This window comes from Amphibalanus amphitrite, unplaced genomic scaffold, assembly GCF_019059575.1.
Source record: "Amphibalanus amphitrite isolate SeventyFive unplaced genomic scaffold, NRLGWU_Aamphi_draft 000663F_arrow, whole genome shotgun sequence".
Taxonomy (NCBI): Eukaryota; Metazoa; Arthropoda; class Thecostraca; order Balanomorpha; family Balanidae; genus Amphibalanus; species Amphibalanus amphitrite.
The window spans coordinates 288,103-310,087 of NW_024882157.1; the positions used below are offsets into that span (position 1 = coordinate 288,103).

Sequence of the window (21,985 nt, forward strand, 5' to 3'; positions counted from 1 at the left end):
GCCGCCGACAGACCGTCGGGCCCGGGCGCGAGTTACCGAAGTGTGGAACTGTATATACGTCGACTAGCCGGCCGGATGACGTCACACCACGGCTAGTGCCGGCGCGGTGGCAGACTTGTCGACATTGGTATGGTCTTAACTTGGCGAAGAGGCATCGGACGCCAAAGTTCTGCTGCAGCTAGTTAATCGCGTTTCATTTTTAGCGCATTGTGTTTCTTCAATGTGTATGAGCTATCAAGTCCGCTTCAAATACCTCCTGTACATACAGGAGCGCGTACCTACCTACATTTAGTGTGTGCTATGCTATGTGTATTGAGGATTGAGGGCACATCCGACTCGCTGCGCTATTAATTCTGGTATTGATTGGTTGATTCTGGCATTGTCTTCGCGCAAACCATTGAAAGGGAGGACGTCATTTTTAAGCAGCTGCTAAGTAGGTACACTCCAATGTTTAAAGATTAGCAACTGCTCATTGAATTTCTGGCGAGTGGCAGTGAAACGTTCTGTTCATAAATGAGTACCTTACTAGTACCTAGTAGGTACCTACCCAGTGGCAAATAACTACCGCAGTCAATGAGCATGATTCACGAAGTCCCTAGATTTCTATTAGATAGGCCCTTCAAATGTGCAACATTTGCGTCTTCTCCGCGTTGTATCGTTTCCAGCAAATGAGAAAATCTGCATCTTCTCGACAGCCCTGAACTCAACAAGCTTTCCACATGGCATTATTCCCGAACATAATTTTCAAACATGGGAATCCTCCTCCCCCCCCTAAAAAAAAAAAAAAAAAACGGAAGCACCGTTTCCGTCGCCTCCAATGCGCCGCTCGCCCAGGGAGACGGGAATGTTATATTCTCGGCGGTCCAGTCTGTACTCTGCAGCACGCTCAAGGCTTGGCGGACCCCTAGCTCATGACTGCCTGCGCGATTCGTATTGTGAGGTGACGATAGCAAATGAATTCACTGGTGTTTCGGAATAATTGAAGGCGGCGCAGCCCAGCGTCTTAAAATGAACCACAGCGGCGAATGCACTATGCAGAGAAGAAATTGATTGAGCAGGTGCTCAACCACGCTGAATTGTTAATGTAAAATTGTGCTTTACATTTTCATTATTGCATTTAAGGTTGGAAATGAACGACTTGCGACCCTTATGGCTTACATAACTCGGCACCCTGGTTCGGTTGAACTACACTGCATCTCTTCGGAGCCTAAGCATTTTACAATTTACAACTCAGCTATGCACAAGCACAGGTTTATAATTCAATACTCAACTCCCTTTCCCTATCATCTTTTTGGCACCGTCAATCGCCGTTTGCGCTGTCCACTGTCCAGCGAATAAAACCGGCCGTCTCCAGTTCTCCAGCAGGGGCTTCCAAACTCAAGCGAACTTGCCGAGGTTTCGCGATTCAATGCACAGGATATGTACAATGGAGTTTGAGAGCCTCTGGATTGGCTCGGCGCGCCTGCGCTGCGCCGTTGGTCCGTCCAAGTACGTGAGTGACGTCATGCTATAAGCGTCATCCCTCGACCATAGTCACCAATCAGAGCCCTATAATTGACGTACAGTTCCACACTTAGGTAACTCGCGGCCCGGGCGGCTGAGTCACAAGGCCGGGAGCGCCGACCGCGTCCGGGCGGCGGCGGCGGGGGCGGGGGCGGGGGCGGCCGGCCGTGCAGCGCGCACACCGTGACGACGCCGAGCGGCGGCGCGCGCCGCGCACACAGAGACAACTTGGACACCGTTCTGCTCAGAGGGACCGCTCAGGGGCACCGTCCGGCAGACCGACTCACAGCCGACCGAACGATCGCGTTCGTTACGCCGGAAGCTCGTTAGCCAGTGGTATTCCACTGAGGAACGGCGGAATGTGACCAACTATTGAGGAATTTAGATTATGTGAGCTTCTAAACAACAAGGTAATACCTGGCTACGTGTTTTCCATCCATGTTCCTCAGCCCTTGCTCTTACTTTATCAGTCTCTTCCGTTTATCTGCTTTCATTGAAGTGATGCTTACCTAAATCATTCAATCGCATTGAATATCCAATCTCTGTAATCCCTCCGAGACCCTCTCATTCTCCCTCTCCCTCTCTCCCCTCCCTCTTTCTCTCTCCCCCTCTCTGATCTCTCTCTCTCTCTCATTCTCCCTATCCCCTCCCTCTTTCTCTCTCTCTCTCTCTCTCTCTCTCTCTCTCTCTCTCTCTCTCTCTCTCTCTCTCTCTCTCTCTCTCTCTCTCTCTCTCTCTCTCTCTCGCTCTCTCTCTCTCCCTCTATCCCCTCTCTCATTCTCCCTCTCTCTCTCTCTCGCTCTCTCCTCTCTCTCTTCGTTGCACCTCAGTTGGTAGGCCCCAACAGCTCTCAGTCGCGATGCCGCGGCGGCACCGTGTATTGGACGAGGCAGGTGATCAGGATAACCGGCCGACCCGACATCGCGGCCCCGCGTGTCCTGTTTGATGGATGATGAGTCACCCGAAGTGGTATGGCGGCGCGTTTACCCGTTCACCCGTCACCGCGGTGCACATCAGACATCACTTACAGCACACCTTGCTATTGCACACGTTTACCTGTAATGTGTTGCCGAGGGCGGCATAAGGTCCGTTCACTTTGTATCGGCTGGGTCAGGACGGGATGCAACATATGACCCCACAACGGCCGTCGCCCATCCGTTGGTCCCGATTCCTTCCTAATATCAAAGTAGGATGGCACTGACGCATGCACCAACTGACCCAACCGACCCTAGTCGAGGAGGTCCGATGTCTCAGTGTCACTGTTATGACACTCGTCGCGATCACGTGTTACCATGTATGTCGATGATGCCACCAAGTGTCACCGGTACTGTTATGGATTGAATCGGCTAGCACTGACACGGGCTGAACGATTGACAGTAACACGGGTCGTGTCACTGACACTGGCACAGGTCCTATCAGTTATCACTGATACTGACACGAGTCGTACCCAAGGCTATAGAACTCCAGGTAAGGACACCAGCCGTTTGACCTGGAACGCCGCCGGCCGGCCGATGACGTCATTGGAGGCAAGCCGGCTCGGCGGACACACAAGGCGAATGCATAACGGAGGGGCGTTGGAACGTTGCGGGAGCCGGGGAGATATTTTAATGTGGTTGTATACCACCATTGTTATGTTTATTGATCTACAGACTGCATTCTTTTAAACCTCGATGCACTCTAGGCCTGGATGGTTCGTACATTCGTGGAACGATCACCCCGTCCGAAGTCCGTGGTCGAAGCTGTCATAGTATTAAAGACACTAAGACGGGTGCAATAACGGCGATCCGATCCCGTCTCTGGCGAATCTAGAAGGGTCGTAAGGACCCAGGCCGAATCTGACCGTCTATTTTTAGGGAAACGGGGTGGGTGAATTGACAACCGATGGCTTAAGAGATAATGAGAAGAGATCCCGTCGTCGATTGTTGTTTGACAGACAACACATGTTGTACTGGACGTATGACCATCAGAGGTAATGCCTGAACGTAGGCAAGCATAATTGTTCTGTCATACTGTTTAGGAATATAAAATGGTAATGGAGATTATTGAGGATATGATCTCTACGTTACAGGAATTCGCTAATTACTACGGCCCATAGGGGCACCGCCGGAGCTGTTGTTTTGCCATCGGTCCCAGGCAACTCCAGGGAGCTGCAGTACCCGGCGGCCAAAGCGGCCCACCTCGTCGACTCGCAGGTCCTGTGGGATTCCGTGATGCTTTAGTGCTTCACCCACAGAAGCACGGGCATAGCAGTAGGATGTGGGGCTAGGTGTCTGTCCACCTCTTCATTGAAAGAACAACGTATACAGCGCCTGGTCCCGCCGAAGCTCGGTATCGACCGTGACTTATTCACAACTGGCGGATCCAGGAAGCGGTCTTGGACACTGCGGGGGCTTACCCCAAAAAGATTTCTCGGAATTAATTTAAAAAAAACTCTGATTTCGATTCCTTGCGCACTGCTGTGCAGTGTGATTAACCAACATTTCCTCAGAAAAGTTGTGAAGTTTTCTTTGATTCTCGAAAAGCGATTTCGGGCGCTGCCAATGTGGGGGAAGACATTTGCCCCAAATGCCTTCCCCTGGATCCGCCAGTGGGTTGCCCCACTCCGAGCTTGACTAAAACCATTTTCAAACCCCACCAGAAACCGATGGTAAGGTGAATTTAAATCCAATAACTCATCTCTGTCTGCCCGCCTAAATATGTATACAACACATGGTACGGCACCCGGCCCTGTCTGAGCTATGAGCCAATCGCGATATTTTAGGCTTTCCCCAACCCAAGCTCGATTAGGAACGTTCTCCTTCCCCACCCGATTGCTGATGTCAATTCAAATTCAATACCTCATCTCTGTCGGCCCGACCATAACCCATTCATTGCACACCGTTCAGCGCCCCGCCCCGCCAGAAGTATCCTAGCGCGCTGAGCAGTTGCCTCCAGCCGCGTCATCGCGAGGCCCCGCGCGGCCCATAAATTAATACATTGCGCGAATAGCCGTGTCGCCCCCCTGGTCGTACCTATAATCGACACTGACACGTGTTATAATATTGCTACTGCGTACTACCACGTGTCACAAACCATGACAAGGTCGTATCAGTGACACAGGCATGTCACTGACACTGACACACTCACATCACTGACACAGTCACCTCACTGACACTGACACTCACACGAACCGTATGCACTCACCCGCGGCGCCGGGCTCCTCTGGCAGTGGATACAGGTGACGGCGACTCGGCCGCAGCTCTCTCGACGTCTCCGACCACCAAAACATCGCATCGGCACAGCTCGGACGCAGCGAGGTCACACCAGGTCAGGCCAGGTCATCTCAGGTCAGAACTGCGCTCGGATCACGGCGGGGATGGTGCCATCCGTGGGATGAACTACACGTCACTCCAGTATAACGCCAGCAAGTGCGGGTCGGAGCGCCTGATCGGCAGTAGTCAGCCAGCCGTCCCCAGCTGCGCACACACACCTGTGAGCAGTGGCGTGAACAGGAGAGAAAACGGCGGACAGGAGACAGGACAGGACAGGACAGAGGACAGACATCAGGATTGTAGACGGGACAGAGGACAGAGGAGAGGACAGAGAACAGGACAGAGGAAAGGACTGGAGAGGACAGCGGACAGACAACAAGACAGAGGACGGCAGGTGACAGGACAAAGGACAGGACAGAGCACAGGACAGAGTGTCACTGCAGCGTCTTACATGGGACAAAGGGCAGGACAGACGACAGAACAGAGGACAGATGGCAGACGACTGGACAGGACAGGACAGAGGACAGCGGACAGACAACATGACATAGGACAAGACAGATGACAGGACAGAGGAATGACAGAGGACAGAGCAAAGGACAGTACAGAGGACAGGATAGAGGATAGGACAGAGGACAGGACAGAGGACTCAGCATAATTACATCAGCATTGCTTGACCTTTTACTATCCGGCTCCTCCGATTTTAAAGGATTTCATTCAACATTGTCGAGGAGGCGGGAAGTCATTGAATTCCTTATTTTTTCATTCAAGGTCACATATTCACGAGCAATGCTCTGTTCACGAACCGTTCGTGAACATTCATGGACGTTCATGAACAAATAATAATTTCTGATTTGTTTGTTATGTTGGGTTAGGCCCTTTCGGTCCAATTATACCTTTTTACACTAGTGCCCCTTTTTTGGCCGTACAAGGGCGATTTTACGGATATTTTACGAGTTTTGGGGGCTCTACGGGCCTTAAACGTCAATGCAACGGGAACCGTTTTGGGGAAAGTTGCTCGTCTGATGGTGGGGCACCTGTGTGCCGATTTTGAACGAAATCGGGAGGAACCCGGCCCATTGACCCAAAATTTTGATTTTCCCGTAAAAACTTTCCTCTGGGGAAAAAGTGAAATTTTGCTGCACAGCTGTGTCTAGGTAAACGAGAGCTTTCGTTTCATATCCTTTTTTACCCTTGCGCCCCTTTTTTGGCCGTACAAGGGCGATTTTACGGATATCTTACGAGTTTTTGGGGCTTTACGGGCTTTAAACGTCAATACAACGGGGACCGTTTTGGGGAAAGTTGCTCGTGTGATGGTAGGGCACCTGCTGCCGATTTTGAACGAAATCGTGAGGGACCCCCTGGCCCCTATTGACCCAAAATTTTGATTTTCCCGTAAAGATTTTCCCGTGGGCAAAAAGTGAAATTTTACTGCACAACTGTGTCTGGGTAAACGAGAGCTTTCGTTTTGACACCCATTTTTACCCTAGCATAGGCGCGGGAGCCGGGGGGGCAGTGGGGGCAGCTTGCCCCCCCAACTCTGGGGCCGTGGGGGCGGTGCCCCCACAGCTTTGAGACGGATTACCACACTTTTTTTTGCAAATGTTTTCTTTTTCTGTTGAAAAAGCCGAGGGGTGAAAAATAAGTGGCCTAAAACCGGTGAGAAAACTAGATTTGGGGGTACCCTAGGTTGATCTCTATTATGGTGTGCCCCCCCCCCCCCCAGTCGGAAAGTAGTTCCCGCGCCCCTGTACCCTAGCGCCCCTTTTTTGGCCGTACAAGGGCGGTTTTACTGATATTTTACGAGTTTTTGGGGTTTTACGGGCCTTAAACGTCAATGCAACGGGACCGTTTTGGGGAAAGTTGCTGGTATGTTGGTGGGGCACCTGTGTGCCGATTTTGAACGAAATCAGGAGGGCCTCCCCCCCCCCATTTACCCAAAATTTTGATTTTCCCGTAAAAACTTTCCTATGGGAAAAAGTGAAATTTTACTGCACAGCTGTCTCTGGGTTAACGAGAGCTTTCGATTGGTGTAGTTTTTTAACCTTGTGACGTCATTTCTAAGGGAAAACGGGTCATAAAGGTTTCCCCCTACCGGGTGATTTTTTCCACCTACTGAATCTGTGTTGTGCTGAATCTGTGCCAACTTCAGTTACATTGAGGTAGCCTAGATGTATGTAGCCTAGATTTCATCGGAAACCCGAAACATTGTACTAACGAATTGCTGCATCAGTCAATTGAGCATTGTATTATGCTCCATAGTTAGTGCTTCAGTTACAATGAGGTAGCCTAGATGTATGTACTATGTAGCCTACATTTCATCGGAAACCCGAAACATTGTACTAACGAATTGCTGCATCAGTCAATTGAGCATTGTATTATGCTCCATAGTTAGTGCTTCAGTTACAATGAGGTAGCCTAGATGTGTGTAGCCTAGATTTCATCGGAAACCCGAAACATTGTACTAACGAATTGCCGCATCAGTCAATTGAGCATTGTATTATGCTCCATAGTTAGTGTAGTTATGTTGATTGTAATGTTGCTATGCTGAGGAAAGCGCATGAAGTCACTTGACTGTGCCATAACGGATACAAATGTACGGCATTTACTGAATAACTGAAGAAGCTCGCGGAACTGTCGACTCGGGACAATCGGCTTATTCGCCTAAACCATTCATCTCTTCAAAGCACATATATTTTTGAAGCTGTGGTAGCGTTAATCTCACATACACGTACTGCTAGCTAGTTACAATGATCCATTAAACATCCATACAGCAAATATGGTTGTTGACACGTATAACACTTATCAATAACACTTATCATCCAGCTCAGAGTATCACTGCGTTCAAAACGGACCACTCCGGGCGTAAGCCAATCAAAAGGACCAAACCAGCTATATACACTGAAAGACTCTCGATGGCAACAAGCTCTCAAGCAGCTCATCGCCTCGGTTCGCCTTCCTTCGACGACAATGAAGGGCCGGTCGTAGCGACAGCAGTGTCAACTACCGGCGATCAAAGTAGCGACATCTTCCTCGCCTCGGCCAACGTCACTATCAGACGGCGCACTCAGCTCAGTCAGGGCGCCTCAGTTTTGAACAGCGTGCGCCGCTCAGCAGGGGAATCCCGCTCGCTGCTGGTCGTATCGCTACTGACGGAGGCCGGCGGCGCGGGCGCGGCGCTGTCACTGGTGGAGCGGGCTCTCAGCAGACTGCGGCGCGCCGCGCGGAACGACGCCAGCACGGCCTTCAGGTGGTCGTATTCGATCATGTCGTCCACCTCGACGACTAGGCGGCCGGCCGGACACGGACGGCGCGCCGGCGGCTCCTGAGGGTCGGGCGAGGACGCCGGCCGGCGCTGCTTGGGCAGCGCGCGGCTCCGGTCGGTGCGCGCGTCACGGTGTGGGCACTTACACACCTTCACCTCCACAGACTGCCGACCCAAAGCCTCTCCGGTGCTGTCGGCAAAACGGGGGGAACATGAGTCAGTTTTTGGTCAACTGTAAGATTCAGACCGTGTACGTTTGGTCAGCAAACGCAGATAACGCTTCGCGTGGTCTGAAAGACATTACACCGTGTCGCGACTCGCTATATGCCACTGAAAGAACAAGCGGCGCCAAAGGACTGGAATCTGACAAAGTGAATCAGGTCACCACGCGGAACATCGAGTTGACCTACTTTAGTTAGTCCAGTTGAGAATTTAGCAGACCGCTCAGGTCGCACAAGCCATATCATTCGATGCTTAGGCCTACAATAGGAAAACGAAAAGCTACCTTATGTTAGTTACATGCTCGTTGACCGTCAACATTAACCACAGACCTCCCCATCTCCACCTGTTCCCGATAGACAGCACTGGTTCAGTGCCTGTCGGGCTGTCCCGCAAGCAGTAGGGGTGTCGCGAACACCGTCCGCTCACCTCGAGTCCTCCAGGGTGAACAGGACCATCAGGCGGCGCCGATTGATGCCACCCACGCAGGTGTTCATGCAGCAGAACCGGTAGGAGACCAGGTAGTCGAGGGTGCCCGGCGGCGGTCGTTCGTACGGCACCACCACACTGCGACGCTCCTTAGTAGTGCCTCCCTCCTGGTACCTGTCGGGGAGCACAGCTGGTCAGATACAGAACACAACCGGAGCGCACAACCGGAGCTTACAGAGGGGAACAAAACAGGGGCACACAACAGAGACACACACCAATGACGCCTACCGGTATCTCAGTTTATAAATGTTCCTCTACTCAAAATGCCGTTTCATTAACAACAAATAAAGAATCTCGGCGGGCTTATGTGGACTATCAATCAATACACGGCTACGGATTGAGCAGCAAAAGAAAAAAGTAAATAAAATAAAATATTGAATCGGACACTACCAGACTCGTGAGAGAAAGTGTGTAAACGGTAGATATTGACCTTGCAAAGCCTTCAAAGAAGATAATATGAAATGCCCCGATCCAGAGCGGAAACACGAGTTTCCGCACACTTACACAGCATCGTCGTGCTCGGCGCGAATGACGTGGTCGATAAAGCTGCCGGCGCCGTTGTTGCACTCGAGCTCGGGCAGCCGGTGGGTGGGACAGCGGCGCACCGGCGTGTTGACGTGGTGCATGTCCGGGTAGACGGGCAGCGCCGACACGCGCAGACGCGTCGTGTCCGTGCCTTCGGCGACGCGGAACGCGAACGTCACCGCGATGATCATGTCGACGTACAGCTTGTTGGTCTCCCTGTCGAACACGTAGGGCGGCTGGCGGCCGTGCTGCGCCGGCGGCGGCGTGCGCACCGACACGCGGAACCGGTGCTGGCCCGGCCACGGCTCCAGCGCCGGCAGCGTGTTGTTCACGGCAGACTCCACGAACCGGTCGCCGGCCGGCTGCACCGGCTGCGGCGGCGGCGCGTGCGGCAGCACATACTGAGGACAGAGGAGCCACAGTCAGAGACGGATCCTCAGGGGGACGGTCAGACGGACGATGGACGCCGCCTTCCGACATGCCCTGCCACGCTAAAAAAACAGCTCCTTCATGATTCTGGTAAAAGTTTTACTTATACTATTATTTTTTATGTGACCTGGTGACCTGACCTTGAACGACCCGGGTCTAAAATTTTCACAATATGTGCGGAAAAGATGCATGAAGAGATGTACCAAAAACGCGAAAAAACTGGGGGGGGGGGGCGTAAAAACGCCCCTTTCCAGCACAGCGCGGATCAAGCAAAGCCACGGAAGAGCCACGGAAGCCCGCGCCCCGTAGGGCTACCGGCGGACCCTACCACCCGCCGGTCCTAACAATGCCTAATAAACAATAAACCCGTAGGGGGGGGGGGCGTTTCGCCCCCCCCCCCACTAAGATCTCGGAAATTTACCGGCCGATTTTCAAAATTCAAACGGCGTTCGATAGCCCCAACCGGGTACTACCTTGTGACCAAATTTCATTAACCTAGGTCAAACCGATGACGTCACAGGTCAGGTCAAAGGTCGGATTTTCACCGCTCACAGGCATTTCAAGAAATGTGTTGTGAAATCGAGTAAATTGGTAATTTATTGAAAACCATCGATGGTACATGGTTCGTCAAAACAAAACTTGGCTATCTGAGGTCACTGATCCTTCCAGGTCAGGTCACAGCGAGGTCAGGTCACCGGGGGTCACAATATGAAAGTGTCGTGTGATACATGTTTTATGGTCCATTTTACATGACAAATGCGATTATGTGGGTTAGGCAGCCTTTGGGGACAGCCTAGGTCACGTTTTGGTGAAGATCAGGTCAAGGTCAGGCCAAATTGGGTCAAATTTAAAAGTTGATATTTTTGCATACAATGGGTATCGATTCGATGCAGCTCGTCACGGGGAGTCTAATGATGGTCTTTGTTTTGTTCTACGATGTCTGGAATTGCCATAAATTGAGTTTGAAAATTTGACGTCATCATTTTTGAACAGTTTTTTTCATAATAAGATAAGAATAACCAGTAACCTCATAATATAAATCAGAAATGGAGCCAAAAGGTTATATTTAAAGTTATCGAATATTTCGCTCCTGGAGCTTCGTCAGCGATAATTACAGAAAAACATAGACGTTTTAAACATGGAACAACAAAGAACACTGCAGAATAAATAGCAAACTCATGCTACACTTCGCAAGGGACCGACATTTTTGGCGAAGTTTGAATAGGTACAATATGAATGTATGTATACCATTGACCTCTAGAAGTCTAGACACACTTTTAGACTTTTCATAACGTGCCGCCCGGCAACGCTGTAAAACTCAAGGTCATTCTGACAGGGGGGCATTCGTCGGCCTGCGGCAAACGTTCACCGTTGTTGGTCGTATTCCCGTTGGTGAGCGGTCTTGCTAAAACTCGGAAATGACGAAAAGTTGTTCTGCGATCGGGTGCACGAAGAGGCAAGGAGGTCAACCCAGGCATGGCACCGTTTTGTCGTTCCACAAGTAAGTTTATGTGCCTGAATTAGCTTTTTAAGGATCTTCTTTTTAAAGATAGGTCTGCGCCGTTATTGTCGTCAGGCGTGCTGCGTTTCGGCATAAATTGAAACACATATTTCTAATTATTAATTCTGTTGAGTTGAGAAAGAGAATGATAGATTAAGATGCGTTAAGTATAATTTCATGTATTTCTGAACAAGAATGCTATTTTTACCTTGTTGATTGCTGCCATCAGGAGGAATTTTCTACACTGGAAACAGTTTGAGATAACTAAATCCAATTAACCCAAATCACATAAAAACCTAACCTGAAAGACTCATAGCCATCAGTTGAGAATCCACATTATTTCAAAATTCAATATTGTGTTAGGAAAAGGCAAAAGCAGTGATGTGGTTAATGATAAGTGATACCTAACCAGCAAAGTAATACCACGTAAAAATCACAAGATCCTACAAGCACAGTGATCCGTCATCAGAAAGATTTAAGCTTTTTACAGGGAATTGAAATGTGTGTTTTGGTAAGAATAGTCATATGAAGTAAAAGCAAATCTAATTTTTTTCTTATCATTCATGGAAATGTAACTACGCGTGCTTACTGCGTAGCCTCTCATAAAACCGTGGCCCTGGGCAGTGGGCTTGACGAGATAGTTATCTCTGGGCAGCCCAGATCCTGTCAAAAGGACAGTTTACCCTCAGTTATCTGTTAGCCTACCCAAAATTGTACCTTTGTCACCCGATCTATGTCACACTTGCCCTGCTTTCCATGTGTTCTGCCCTATCTCGAGTAGGTACTGGCCTGAAATCCCTGAATGATGCCATATTTTTTCAGAGCCGCCCCAGTTAGATCATGTCAAACCCTGCCATGTTTTTCAGACTGTTTTTTAGCTTCTTGCTGTCCAAGAAGTGATATTTTGATGATTTATTATGGATAAAAATGTGAAAACTAAATTGATTACCTACTAACTTTTATTTGTTTGCATTATCTGCTTTGTCTATAAGGAGGCTGAAAAGGACTTAGGTATATTGAGGACATTACATCATAGATGGGCTAACATCATAGATGGGCTAAGCTCAACTGCTGTAGCCTGATCACGGAAATCAAAGCTTGGGCAGTGTCAGTATTACAACAGTAAACCCATCTGTCCTATCCTACAGCTGCCATCTGTTCTGGTTTCTTATTAAGCTTCTTAAGCTTGAATGGAATGATTGACTAAAAAGAGCAATTGTAATATAGCATATAAAGTATAACAAACAACATTACAATCTACCTACTCTGTATTGTTAACACAAACGTGTTTCGTATTAACATCACCAGTATATTAATCTGATACAGAGAGACAAATTATAGTATCAAGAGAATAAATAATATAAAAGAAAATACGTTCTAAGTATTGATTGTTGCTGTATGTCCTGGTGTCGATAATGTCCATTATATATTTTTACTGACATGTTGTCAGTTTTGTTTGATAGGTAATGTCTACAGACTTCAGATATCAGGCTTAAACAGTTTTCTTTTCTTTCAGGTTTCCTCATGAAGATCCAAAGCTGCTAAGAAAGTGGATGGCTGCAGTGCGGCGACGAGGAGATCACGGAAGGCCATGGAAGCCATCACTGACTGCCATGCTCTGCAGTGATCACTTCTCTGAAGATGACTTTCGTCCCAGCCATAAGCGCAGAGTTCTTCGTGAGGGAACCATCCCATCTTGGTTTGTGTTCCCAGGGAAAAGCGGTCAAGCTGAACGCAGAAGTCCCCTGAAGCGAGCTGGTGCCAGCTTGTCTTCACCCAAGGCCAAGCGAGTGAGACGGGTACTGCTTAGGAATACAGATATGTCCGGCCTGTCCGGGCCATCAGAGTCGCAACAGCAGCAGGCTGCCTCAGAAGAGGTCCCAGAGGAGGTCCAGCTGCTCACAGTTTCAGAGGAGCCTGTGCAGTTCACTGTTGTGGAGGAGCTCCCGCAGCCCACTGTCTCGGAGGAGGTCGAACAGTCCACTGCCTCCAAAGAGCCTCAGCAGCCCACTGTACAAGAGCTCCAGCCGACTCTGCTGGACCACAGCTACTCCTCTAGTGCGGCAGAGCGCCACATCCACAGTCCAATGAAGAAGATGGTGGCCAAGGTTCGCCAGCTAAACTATGAGAAAAAGAAGCTGCGTCAAAAACTGAAGAGACGCGATAGGCGGCTGAAGTGCCTGAAAAGCACGTTGGATGCACTCAAGGAGAGCCAGGTGATGGATGCTAACCTGTTGGACAGCATCCGTGCGCGCTTTGAAAATCCAATTGTGTCAGAGCTATTTGCCAACGAAGTAGTGAACGGTGGTCGCAAAAAGCGTGGTGGGCGAAGATATTCCGAGGAGATAAAAAAGCTCTGCCTCACGCTACATTACTACTCTCCCAGAGCGTACAAGTTCCTCGCTAAGAACTTCTCCCTTCCTGGTGTAACCTCGCTGCAAGAGTGGACAAGGAGCGTCGGATGCGAAGTCGGTGTCCTCGACGAGGTCTTACAGACCCTGGCCTCTCAAGTAGCCTCGAAGAAAATCGACCCAAACTGCTGCCTCATGGTAGATGAGATGGCTATCCGAAAGGCAAAAGTGTACTCCCAGCCCAAGGACAAGTTTGTTGGCCATGTCGACCTGGGAGCAGGTGATGTGGAAGACTCTAGACTGGCCACAAATGCCATGGTGTTCATGGCCGTTGGGTTGAAGGGGGTGTGGCGCCACCCAGTCGCGTACTTTTTAACTGATCACCTGACGGGAGAGACGCAGGCTGAGCTGACCAAGACCGTCCTACGTGCCCTGAACTCAGCAGGTCTGAAGGCTAGGACGCTTGTGGCAGATGGTCTCCAGGCCAACATGACGATGTTCGCTCACCTGGGCGTTCAGAATATGCAGCCGGGACAACTCCAGCTTCCCATCAGGAACAACTTCTTCCTGCACCCTGCTACAGGAGAAAAGGTACACATACTCCTTGATGTCGTCCACATGTTGAAGTTGTTGCGGAACCTGTTCGGTGAACAGAAAATGCTGCTTCTGGATGGCGAAGAGATATCCTGGAAGTATGTACAGGTGAGCATTAACGCTAATCAGCGGACTTGCTGTAATGGGTTTATTTGATTTTAACCACTACCCAGCTTTTTTGTATACTGTGCATAATGTTGTAGTGAATATTTTTTTGTATATTTTGTAGTTGTTGTACTTAAACAATAATCAGCAATAACACAACCAGTAACCACCCATCAGGATGCTGTCAACAGTGTCATTTACATTTTTTTGCTTTTATTGTGCTTAAGCATTAACCAGCAATGACCAGACCTTTCACTCAGCTTTGCATTAATATAGCAGTAGGCAGTAGCATTGAAGTAATCTGACTGCCAGGCCGGCTGCCGACGTTCTTCATCAAAATAATTTTGGTTTGTTTTTTCACAGGCGCTGTACGCTCTTCAACAGAGGGAGGGCATCCGAGCTGCAAATAAGCTATCTCGCCTCCACATCGAGTACAAGAAAAACAAAATGAAGGTAAAACTCGCGGCTCAGCTGTTCAGCAGCTCGGTGGGCAATGCCCTGCTGTACATGGCAGAATCTGGCCATCACCAGTTCGTTGGAGCTGAAGCTACGGCCCGATTCATCCTGATGATCGACCAGGCGTTCGATTACCTGAACGGCAGTAGCATCTATGGCAAGGGCTTCAAGGCTCCTGTAACCGCCAATAACCTACCGTGAGTAGCGATGGATTCAAAGCCATGGATACATTTTTTTTGTTGCTATCATTGTGCTTCAACATTAACCAGCAATAATCAGACCATTTGCATTGACTCATTTTTGCCTGAATATAGCTTTGAAGTAACCTGTTTGCCACGATGCCCTGAAATATTCATATCGTGCCAATTGCTTGTCTTGCTTATTTGTCAGTGTTTCACATTTGTTTTGCATCAAAGGTGTTCGAAATCAGCTGCTAGTACTTTAAATCAAGGCTGCGGCGTCGGGGTCGTGGTCGGTAGTTAATTTGTCCGGAGTCGGAATCGAAAAAATCACCGACTCTGACTCCTGCCTGGAATTAGAGTCGTTTAAACCAGCTCCCGTTTTTTTTCGGGTTCCTGACTTATTCAACCCTTTTCAGGCTCCGCCGTCAGTTCCTGGCGGAGTTCAGCTCCACACTGTTCCGGCTGCAGACGGCATCCGGAGAGCCGGTGCTGAAGACGCGCCGCTCCACTCCTGTGTTGGGCCTCTGCCTCGCCGCGCAGTCCGTCCTGGACGTCAGCGAGGCTCTCCTGGAGCAGGAGGGCTTCGCGTACGTCCTGCCCTACAAGATGAGCCAGGATCACGTGGAGCTGCTGTTCAGCCGTATCCGGCGCATGGGTGGGTTTAACAATAACCCAAACGCGGTGCAGCTGCAGCACGCTCTGCGGAGACTGGCTCTCCACAACTTCATCTCGCCATCTGCGACCGGCAACAGCACGGCACCAGCTGACGAGGACAACGGCAACGACGACGAGGTCGGTCTGCTGCAGATCCGTCGCCCACAACGGCAGCGCTCGGCACTCGGTGCAGGTGATCCGATGCCGGCGGTAGTGCAGCATGTCCTCATGACGCCCGGCAACCGGTCTGCGTTTGTGGACGACTCTGTCGGCTACATAGCTGGCTATGTGTGCCGTAAGCTGATAGAGGGCAGCGTGGTGAAGTGTGGAGAGTGTATAGGTGCACTTCTCAGTAACGAGGAAGATCCGCCATCACGCGAAGTAATGAGGCTGGTCGAAATTCGAGACAACGGGGGCCTTCTCGTCCCATCGGCGTCGACGTACGCAATCATTGCGTCATCAGAGCGGCACCTGACTGCGCTGAGAAGGTGCGGTGAAATGGGACAGGAGAACCTGTCTCTGAGGATTCAGTGCTCCGTACTCGCTCAGTTTATGACTGAGCGCAGTCATGAGCTATTCCCTGGCGTGCAGGAGCACATGTTTGAACCTCGCGCAGGTGGATGCCACGCAGTGAGTCTGCTGAAGCAGGTGGTGGCCCGGTACCTGCGCGTCCGGCTGCATGCCTACGGCCGCTATATCACTCTGAGCGGGATGGCCAGTGCCCATGTGAGGCATCATCTGCACAAGCAGGTGCTGTTTGCGCGGCAGTAAGTATATGTGCCATATGAGTATGTGCATTCAATAGTGTAGGTGGTATTTAATTTTTTTTGTATGCATAGTTGGTGTTTTGTCGTTTTCGCTATCTTTGATATTTACGTGATTTCACTCGCTGTTTCGCTTTATCCACCAATTTGTGAGTTTTCGTCTGGAAAAAATTGTACGTGAGATGTAGCAGTAATGTGAAATGTCCGCCATCCAAAATTTATTTAGTGTCAATTTTCAGTGTCGTGTACTTTTATTCTTTTTTTGAGGACATGAAATATTCCGGGAAAAAGTGGGTGATAGCCGGGAAGCTGCTTTCTGTTAGATGACGGTCTTTGACACTGACAAATGTAATTCATTGTGAAGTCAAGGGAATCGCCTTGGCCTGATTCGTTCCTGGCATGTGCTTACTAGTTTACAGACACTGTGTGACAGTGTAAGTGACTGGATCTTACTGAGAAACGCCTCTTTAATCTAACTTGAATTTGCCGGACACCTTAGTATCTCGACGGAGCGCGGCGTAGATGTATGTATCGATGTATGGCTGTTTGAGTTGAGCGGAGTTGAGCGCTGTGGCCGGTCAGCTGGCTGGCTTTCTTTCAGAATCTCCTGCTTTCTGGTCTCGTTCTGGTCTCCCAACAGCAGACAGCGATGCACGTTCCCAGGTTGCCAAAGAACGTACTTAGAATAAATACTGCACCGCCTGAAGCCCGTCGTTCACCTCCCAAACCGTGGAATAAGGCTTCGAGATCGGCCCTGTTCCATGGGGCTGTAACGTTGCCGATCAAGTTTTGTTGTTCCCTAGCATACATAATTGACTACTTAATGCATCTGTGAAGGTTAAAATGTTCTAACCCAAACAGGTTTATCAGCATCCGCATCCAAAGTTTGATATTTCGCCATAGCCTTAGCATTACGATGCTAACTCACGCCCCCAGTCGTGTGGTGGCGCTAGTGTCGCAAGACAGGAACGGCCGGCCGGGCGCCGGGCCAATGGGAGTCGCGCGTCTACACCTTTTTAGCCGCGATTTAAAACATTTGAACTCCATTTTAAAAAAGCTGATCTGTGATTTAAAACTGTTGAACTTGGGTTTAAAACACATGACTTCCGTTTTAAAAGAATTGAATACGATTTTAAAACAACTGACGACGATTTTAAAACAGTTGAATTTATTTTTAAAAGAACTGAACTGCATTTTAAAGTGTACTAAATATAGCATTATCTCATTCATTATTAATGCATTGTGTTGTCATGCAACCTTATCTAATACCTTGCCTTTTCTGTGGAAGGTGTAACTAATTTTTGTTTGCCGATGTGTTCTGATTATTGCTTTTTGCAATGTTTTTAAAGATAAAAATCCGTTGTGATACTGGATTGTCAGGAGTGGCTGCGCCGAGCTCTCCGACAGTGCCATCAGCCCATGGACAGCATCGTCGTGGTGTGTGACAACGCCCCGGCCCACAACGGCATCGAAATGGTGGCTTCTGAGGCCGAATTCGAGGGGCTTGAAATAATCCGAATGCCCCCCTACAGCGCGCCCCTGAACCCGATAGAAGAATGTTGGTCGGCGTTCAAGGCGGCCATGAAACGGTCCATGGCCGTCACCTTCTGCGACATGCTGAACACGGGCGAGGGGCTCTCGCAGACTGAGCACCGGCTCCGCTACCTGGAGGAGCACATTGACAGAGCCATAACAGCGATAACGCCGGTGTGCTGCCTCAACTGCTACAACCATGTCCATAGGCACTACGCTGGCTGCATGGCTCTCTTGGACCTATCCATGGGTGTATAAGCTATGCTGTGTACCGGTTGCATGTAGCATGCCCGAAGATATGCAAAGATAGATGCGTCACAAAAGCATGACGATTGTCTATGCAAAGTTACATGTGTACATTGTTTCGAATAATTTCGATGTTAGCTAACGACTGTTAAGCAGTGAAACCACTGACAATGTTATCTGAATAGCCTTGCAATAAATGCGGTGGGATTTTTTATCTTTAAAAACATTGCAAAAAGCAACAATCAGAACACATCGGCAAACAAAAATTAGTTACACTTTCGACAGAAAAGGCAAGGTATTAGATAAGATGCATTAATAATGAATGGGATAATGCTATATTTAGTACACTTTAAAATGCAGCTCAGTTCTTTTAAAAATAAATTCAACTGTTTTAAAATCGTCGTCAGTTGTTTTAAAATCGTATTCAATTCTTTTAAAACGGAAGTCATGTGTTTTAAACCCAAGTTCAACAGTTTTAAATCACAGATCAGCTTTTTTAAAATGGAGTTCAGCTGTTTTAAATCGCGGCTAAAAAGGTGTAGTCTTTTTTAGGTCAATGATGTATACAGTGTACGTATTTACAATATACACGTATATAGGTACAATAAACAATAGCTTTACATACAAACATAATCGACTACATGTGCACTGCATACATTACACATAATATCATCAATTATTCACATGTGATTGTTATTATGTACACTTCAGACTATATGTATCCAGAAAAGTTTGTGACGCATTTACATTTTGAATGATGTTCTCTTTATGATTATACAACATATACATATATATGTATATAATATACTACACATATATACAGAGAAAATATTATACAGAAATATACAGGTCTATCATACATAGACATAAACATCTGTAAAATATTAACATATATATAGATGTGGCATGTACAATGCTTACATATATTTACATATATCTATGAGTCATATATCATCTATGTACAAGTGTCACGTACAGTATATATGTATATCATTCTAAGGCTGCAGCCGTGTCAGCGGCCACGAGGTAGTCTGGGTGTTAAGTGTAGGTCTCTGGTCTCTGATGTACATGGACTCTTTTATTTTTCTGTCGGGACCATCCTTGGCGCGAGCCAGAATGCTCAGTTTCAGGTTGTTGCATGTCAGAGGGGTGTGTAGGTGTTGGTTTTGATGAGAGCCAAACGGTGTGTCTATGCGTTTGTTGCGTGCGTCTCCAAGGTGTTCATTGAATCGCTTCCTTATCGAGCGTCTGCTTTCACCGATGTAAAAGGACTGGCCCTCGGGGCACAAAGAACAATCAATCCTGTAGATGGTGTTTTTGAAGTGGCACTTCCCTGCAAGCCCTGCACAGCATGTGTTGCAGCGCCTACCTCCACCTGGACAGGCAGGAGGACTGAAGGCTGATTTAATCAGCTTCTGGCCGACAGTCTCGCCGCCTTTCCAGGCCACCTGAAAGGCAATTTCACTGCGCCTCACGATGCCTTGCACTATGTGGCACAATTTATCGTCAACGAATGGCAGAACGAGTGGGGTTTTGTAGGCTCTAACCCAGGGATGCGGAGCCGGAGCCGGAGCCGGAGCCGGAGCCGCCGGAGCCGGCATATTTTGCCCGGAGCCGGAGCCGGAGCCGGAGCCGTGAAACAATATAGCCCGGAGCCGGAGCCGGAGCCGGAGTCGTCAAAAAGGGGGCGACTACGGCTCCTTTTCTTAAGAGGAAACAATTATTTACTAATTCGGTTTGACAGTAGGTAAAAGGCGTAAAACAATCTGGTATTCAAAATAGCCTTGTTATACAAATACAGAAGCAACGTGTACCAATCCTATCGCCTTTTTTCTTCCACCCGTATTTAATTGATCGCATAGGGGATGTACTGAGTAGAAGCCGGAGCCGGAGCCGCCGGAGCCGGAGCCGCCGGAGCCGGATCATTTTACTCGGAGCCGGAGCCGGAGCCGGAGCCGCCATGACATTTCACCCGGAGCCGGAGCCGGAGCCGGAGCCGATTTTTTTCTCCGGAGCCGGAGCCGGAGCCGGAGCCGTCTGAAATTTCCACGGCTCCGCATCCCTGCTCTAACCTGATCGTGCTGACCTCGTGTGCCTGTGTCTGTCCTGTTATGTGTTTTGGTGGCCTCCTGCCGTGCTCTGTGAAGTGTGGCCCGTGGGTAGCCGTTTGATTGGAAAAGGTCATCTACCTTATGGAGGCTGCGCTCGGTGGGGTCCCCTGGTGACGATAGTCTCAGAGCCCGTAGGTATTGGGACCTAGCTGTTGCACGTTTTACAGACATAGGCTGTGCCGAGTTGAAGTGCAGAATGACGTTGGCTGACATGGGTTTGATGTACAGTTCTGTGGTGTACTGCCCTGTTTCAGATATTTTGATGAGGGTGTCCAGGAAAGAGAGGGCCCCTGTGTCGGCCGTATGTTTGGCGTATGGAATGGAATGGAATGGTTTGGCGTTTGGCGTATGGAATCACGGGCTCCCTAGCTTACTTGACTATTTTGAGTACCTAAACAGCGTCCACCCATCAATAAAGTTCACTTTGGAACATACGGCCGACACAGGGGCCCTCTCTTTCCTGGACACCCTCATCAAAATATCTGAAACAGGGCAGTACACCACAGAACTGTACATCAAACCCATGTCAGCCAACGTCATTCTGCACTTCAACTCGGCACAGCCTATGTCTGTAAAACGTGCAACAGCTAGGTCCCAATACCTACGGGCTCTGAGACTATCGTCACCAGGGGACCCCACCGAGCGCAGCCTCCATAAGGTAGATGACCTTTTCCAATCAAACGGCTACCCACGGGCCACACTTCACAGAGCACGGCAGGAGGCCACCAAAACACATAACAGGACAGACACAGGCACACGAGGTCAGCACGATCAGGTTAGAGCCTACAAAACCCCACTCGTTCTGCCATTCGTTGACGATAAATTGTGCCACATAGTGCAAGGCATCGTGAGGCGCAGTGAAATTGCCTTTCAGGTGGCCTGGAAAGGCGGCGAGACTGTCGGCCAGAAGCTGATTAAATCAGCCTTCAGTCCTCCTGCCTGTCCAGGTGGAGGTAGGCGCTGCAACACATGCTGTGCAGGGCTTGCAGGGAAGTGCCACTTCAAAAACACCATCTACAGGATTGATTGTTCTTTGTGCCCCGAGGGCCAGTCCTTTTACATCGGTGAAAGCAGACGCTCGATAAGGAAGCGATTCAATGAACACCTTGGAGACGCACGCAACAAACGCATAGACACACCGTTTGGCTCTCATCAAAACCAACACCTACACACCCCTCTGACATGCAACAACCTGAAACTGAGCATTCTGGCTCGCGCCAAGGATGGTCCCGACAGAAAAATAAAAGAGTCCATGTACATCAGAGACCAGAGACCTACACTTAACACCCAGACTACCTCGTGGCCGCTGACACGGCTGCAGCCTTAGAATGATATACATATATACTGTACGTGACACTTGTACATAGATGATATATGACTCATAGATATATGTAAATATATGTAAGCATTGTACATGCCACATCTATATATATGTTAATATTTTACAGATGTTTATGTCTATGTATGATAGACCTGTATATTTCTGTATAATATTTTCTCTGTATATATGTGTAGTATATTATATACATATATATGTATATGTTGTATAATCATAAAGAGAACATCATTCAAAATGTAAATGCGTCACAAACTTTTCTGGATACATATAGTCTGAAGTGTACATAATAACAATCACATGTGAATAATTGATGATATTATGTGTAATGTATGCAGTGCACATGTAGTCGATTATGTTTGTATGTAAAGCTATTGTTTATTGTACCTATATACGTGTATATTGTAAATACGTACACTGTATACATACATTCATATTGTACCTATTCAAACTTCGCCAAAAATGTCGGTCCCT

General features: G+C 48.8%; 1 protein-coding gene across 3 annotated transcripts in view; it reads right to left on the minus strand.

Moving 5' to 3' along the window:
• Positions 1-7,429: 7,429 nt before the first annotated feature.
• The window catches only part of LOC122364238 (cellular tumor antigen p53-like), a 42,186-nt gene continuing 27,630 nt past the window's right edge, over positions 7,430-21,985 (minus strand). For all 3 annotated transcript variants that reach the window (XM_043334437.1, XM_043334438.1, XM_043334439.1), the window contains 3 exons: positions 9,229-9,650; positions 8,665-8,838; positions 7,430-8,206 (listed from right to left, as the gene is read on the minus strand). In XM_043334437.1, the coding sequence (XP_043190372.1) occupies positions 7,828-8,206; positions 8,665-8,838; positions 9,229-9,650 (975 nt within the window). In that variant the 3' untranslated portion in view covers positions 7,430-7,827. The remainder of the gene's footprint in view (positions 8,207-8,664; positions 8,839-9,228; positions 9,651-21,985) is intronic.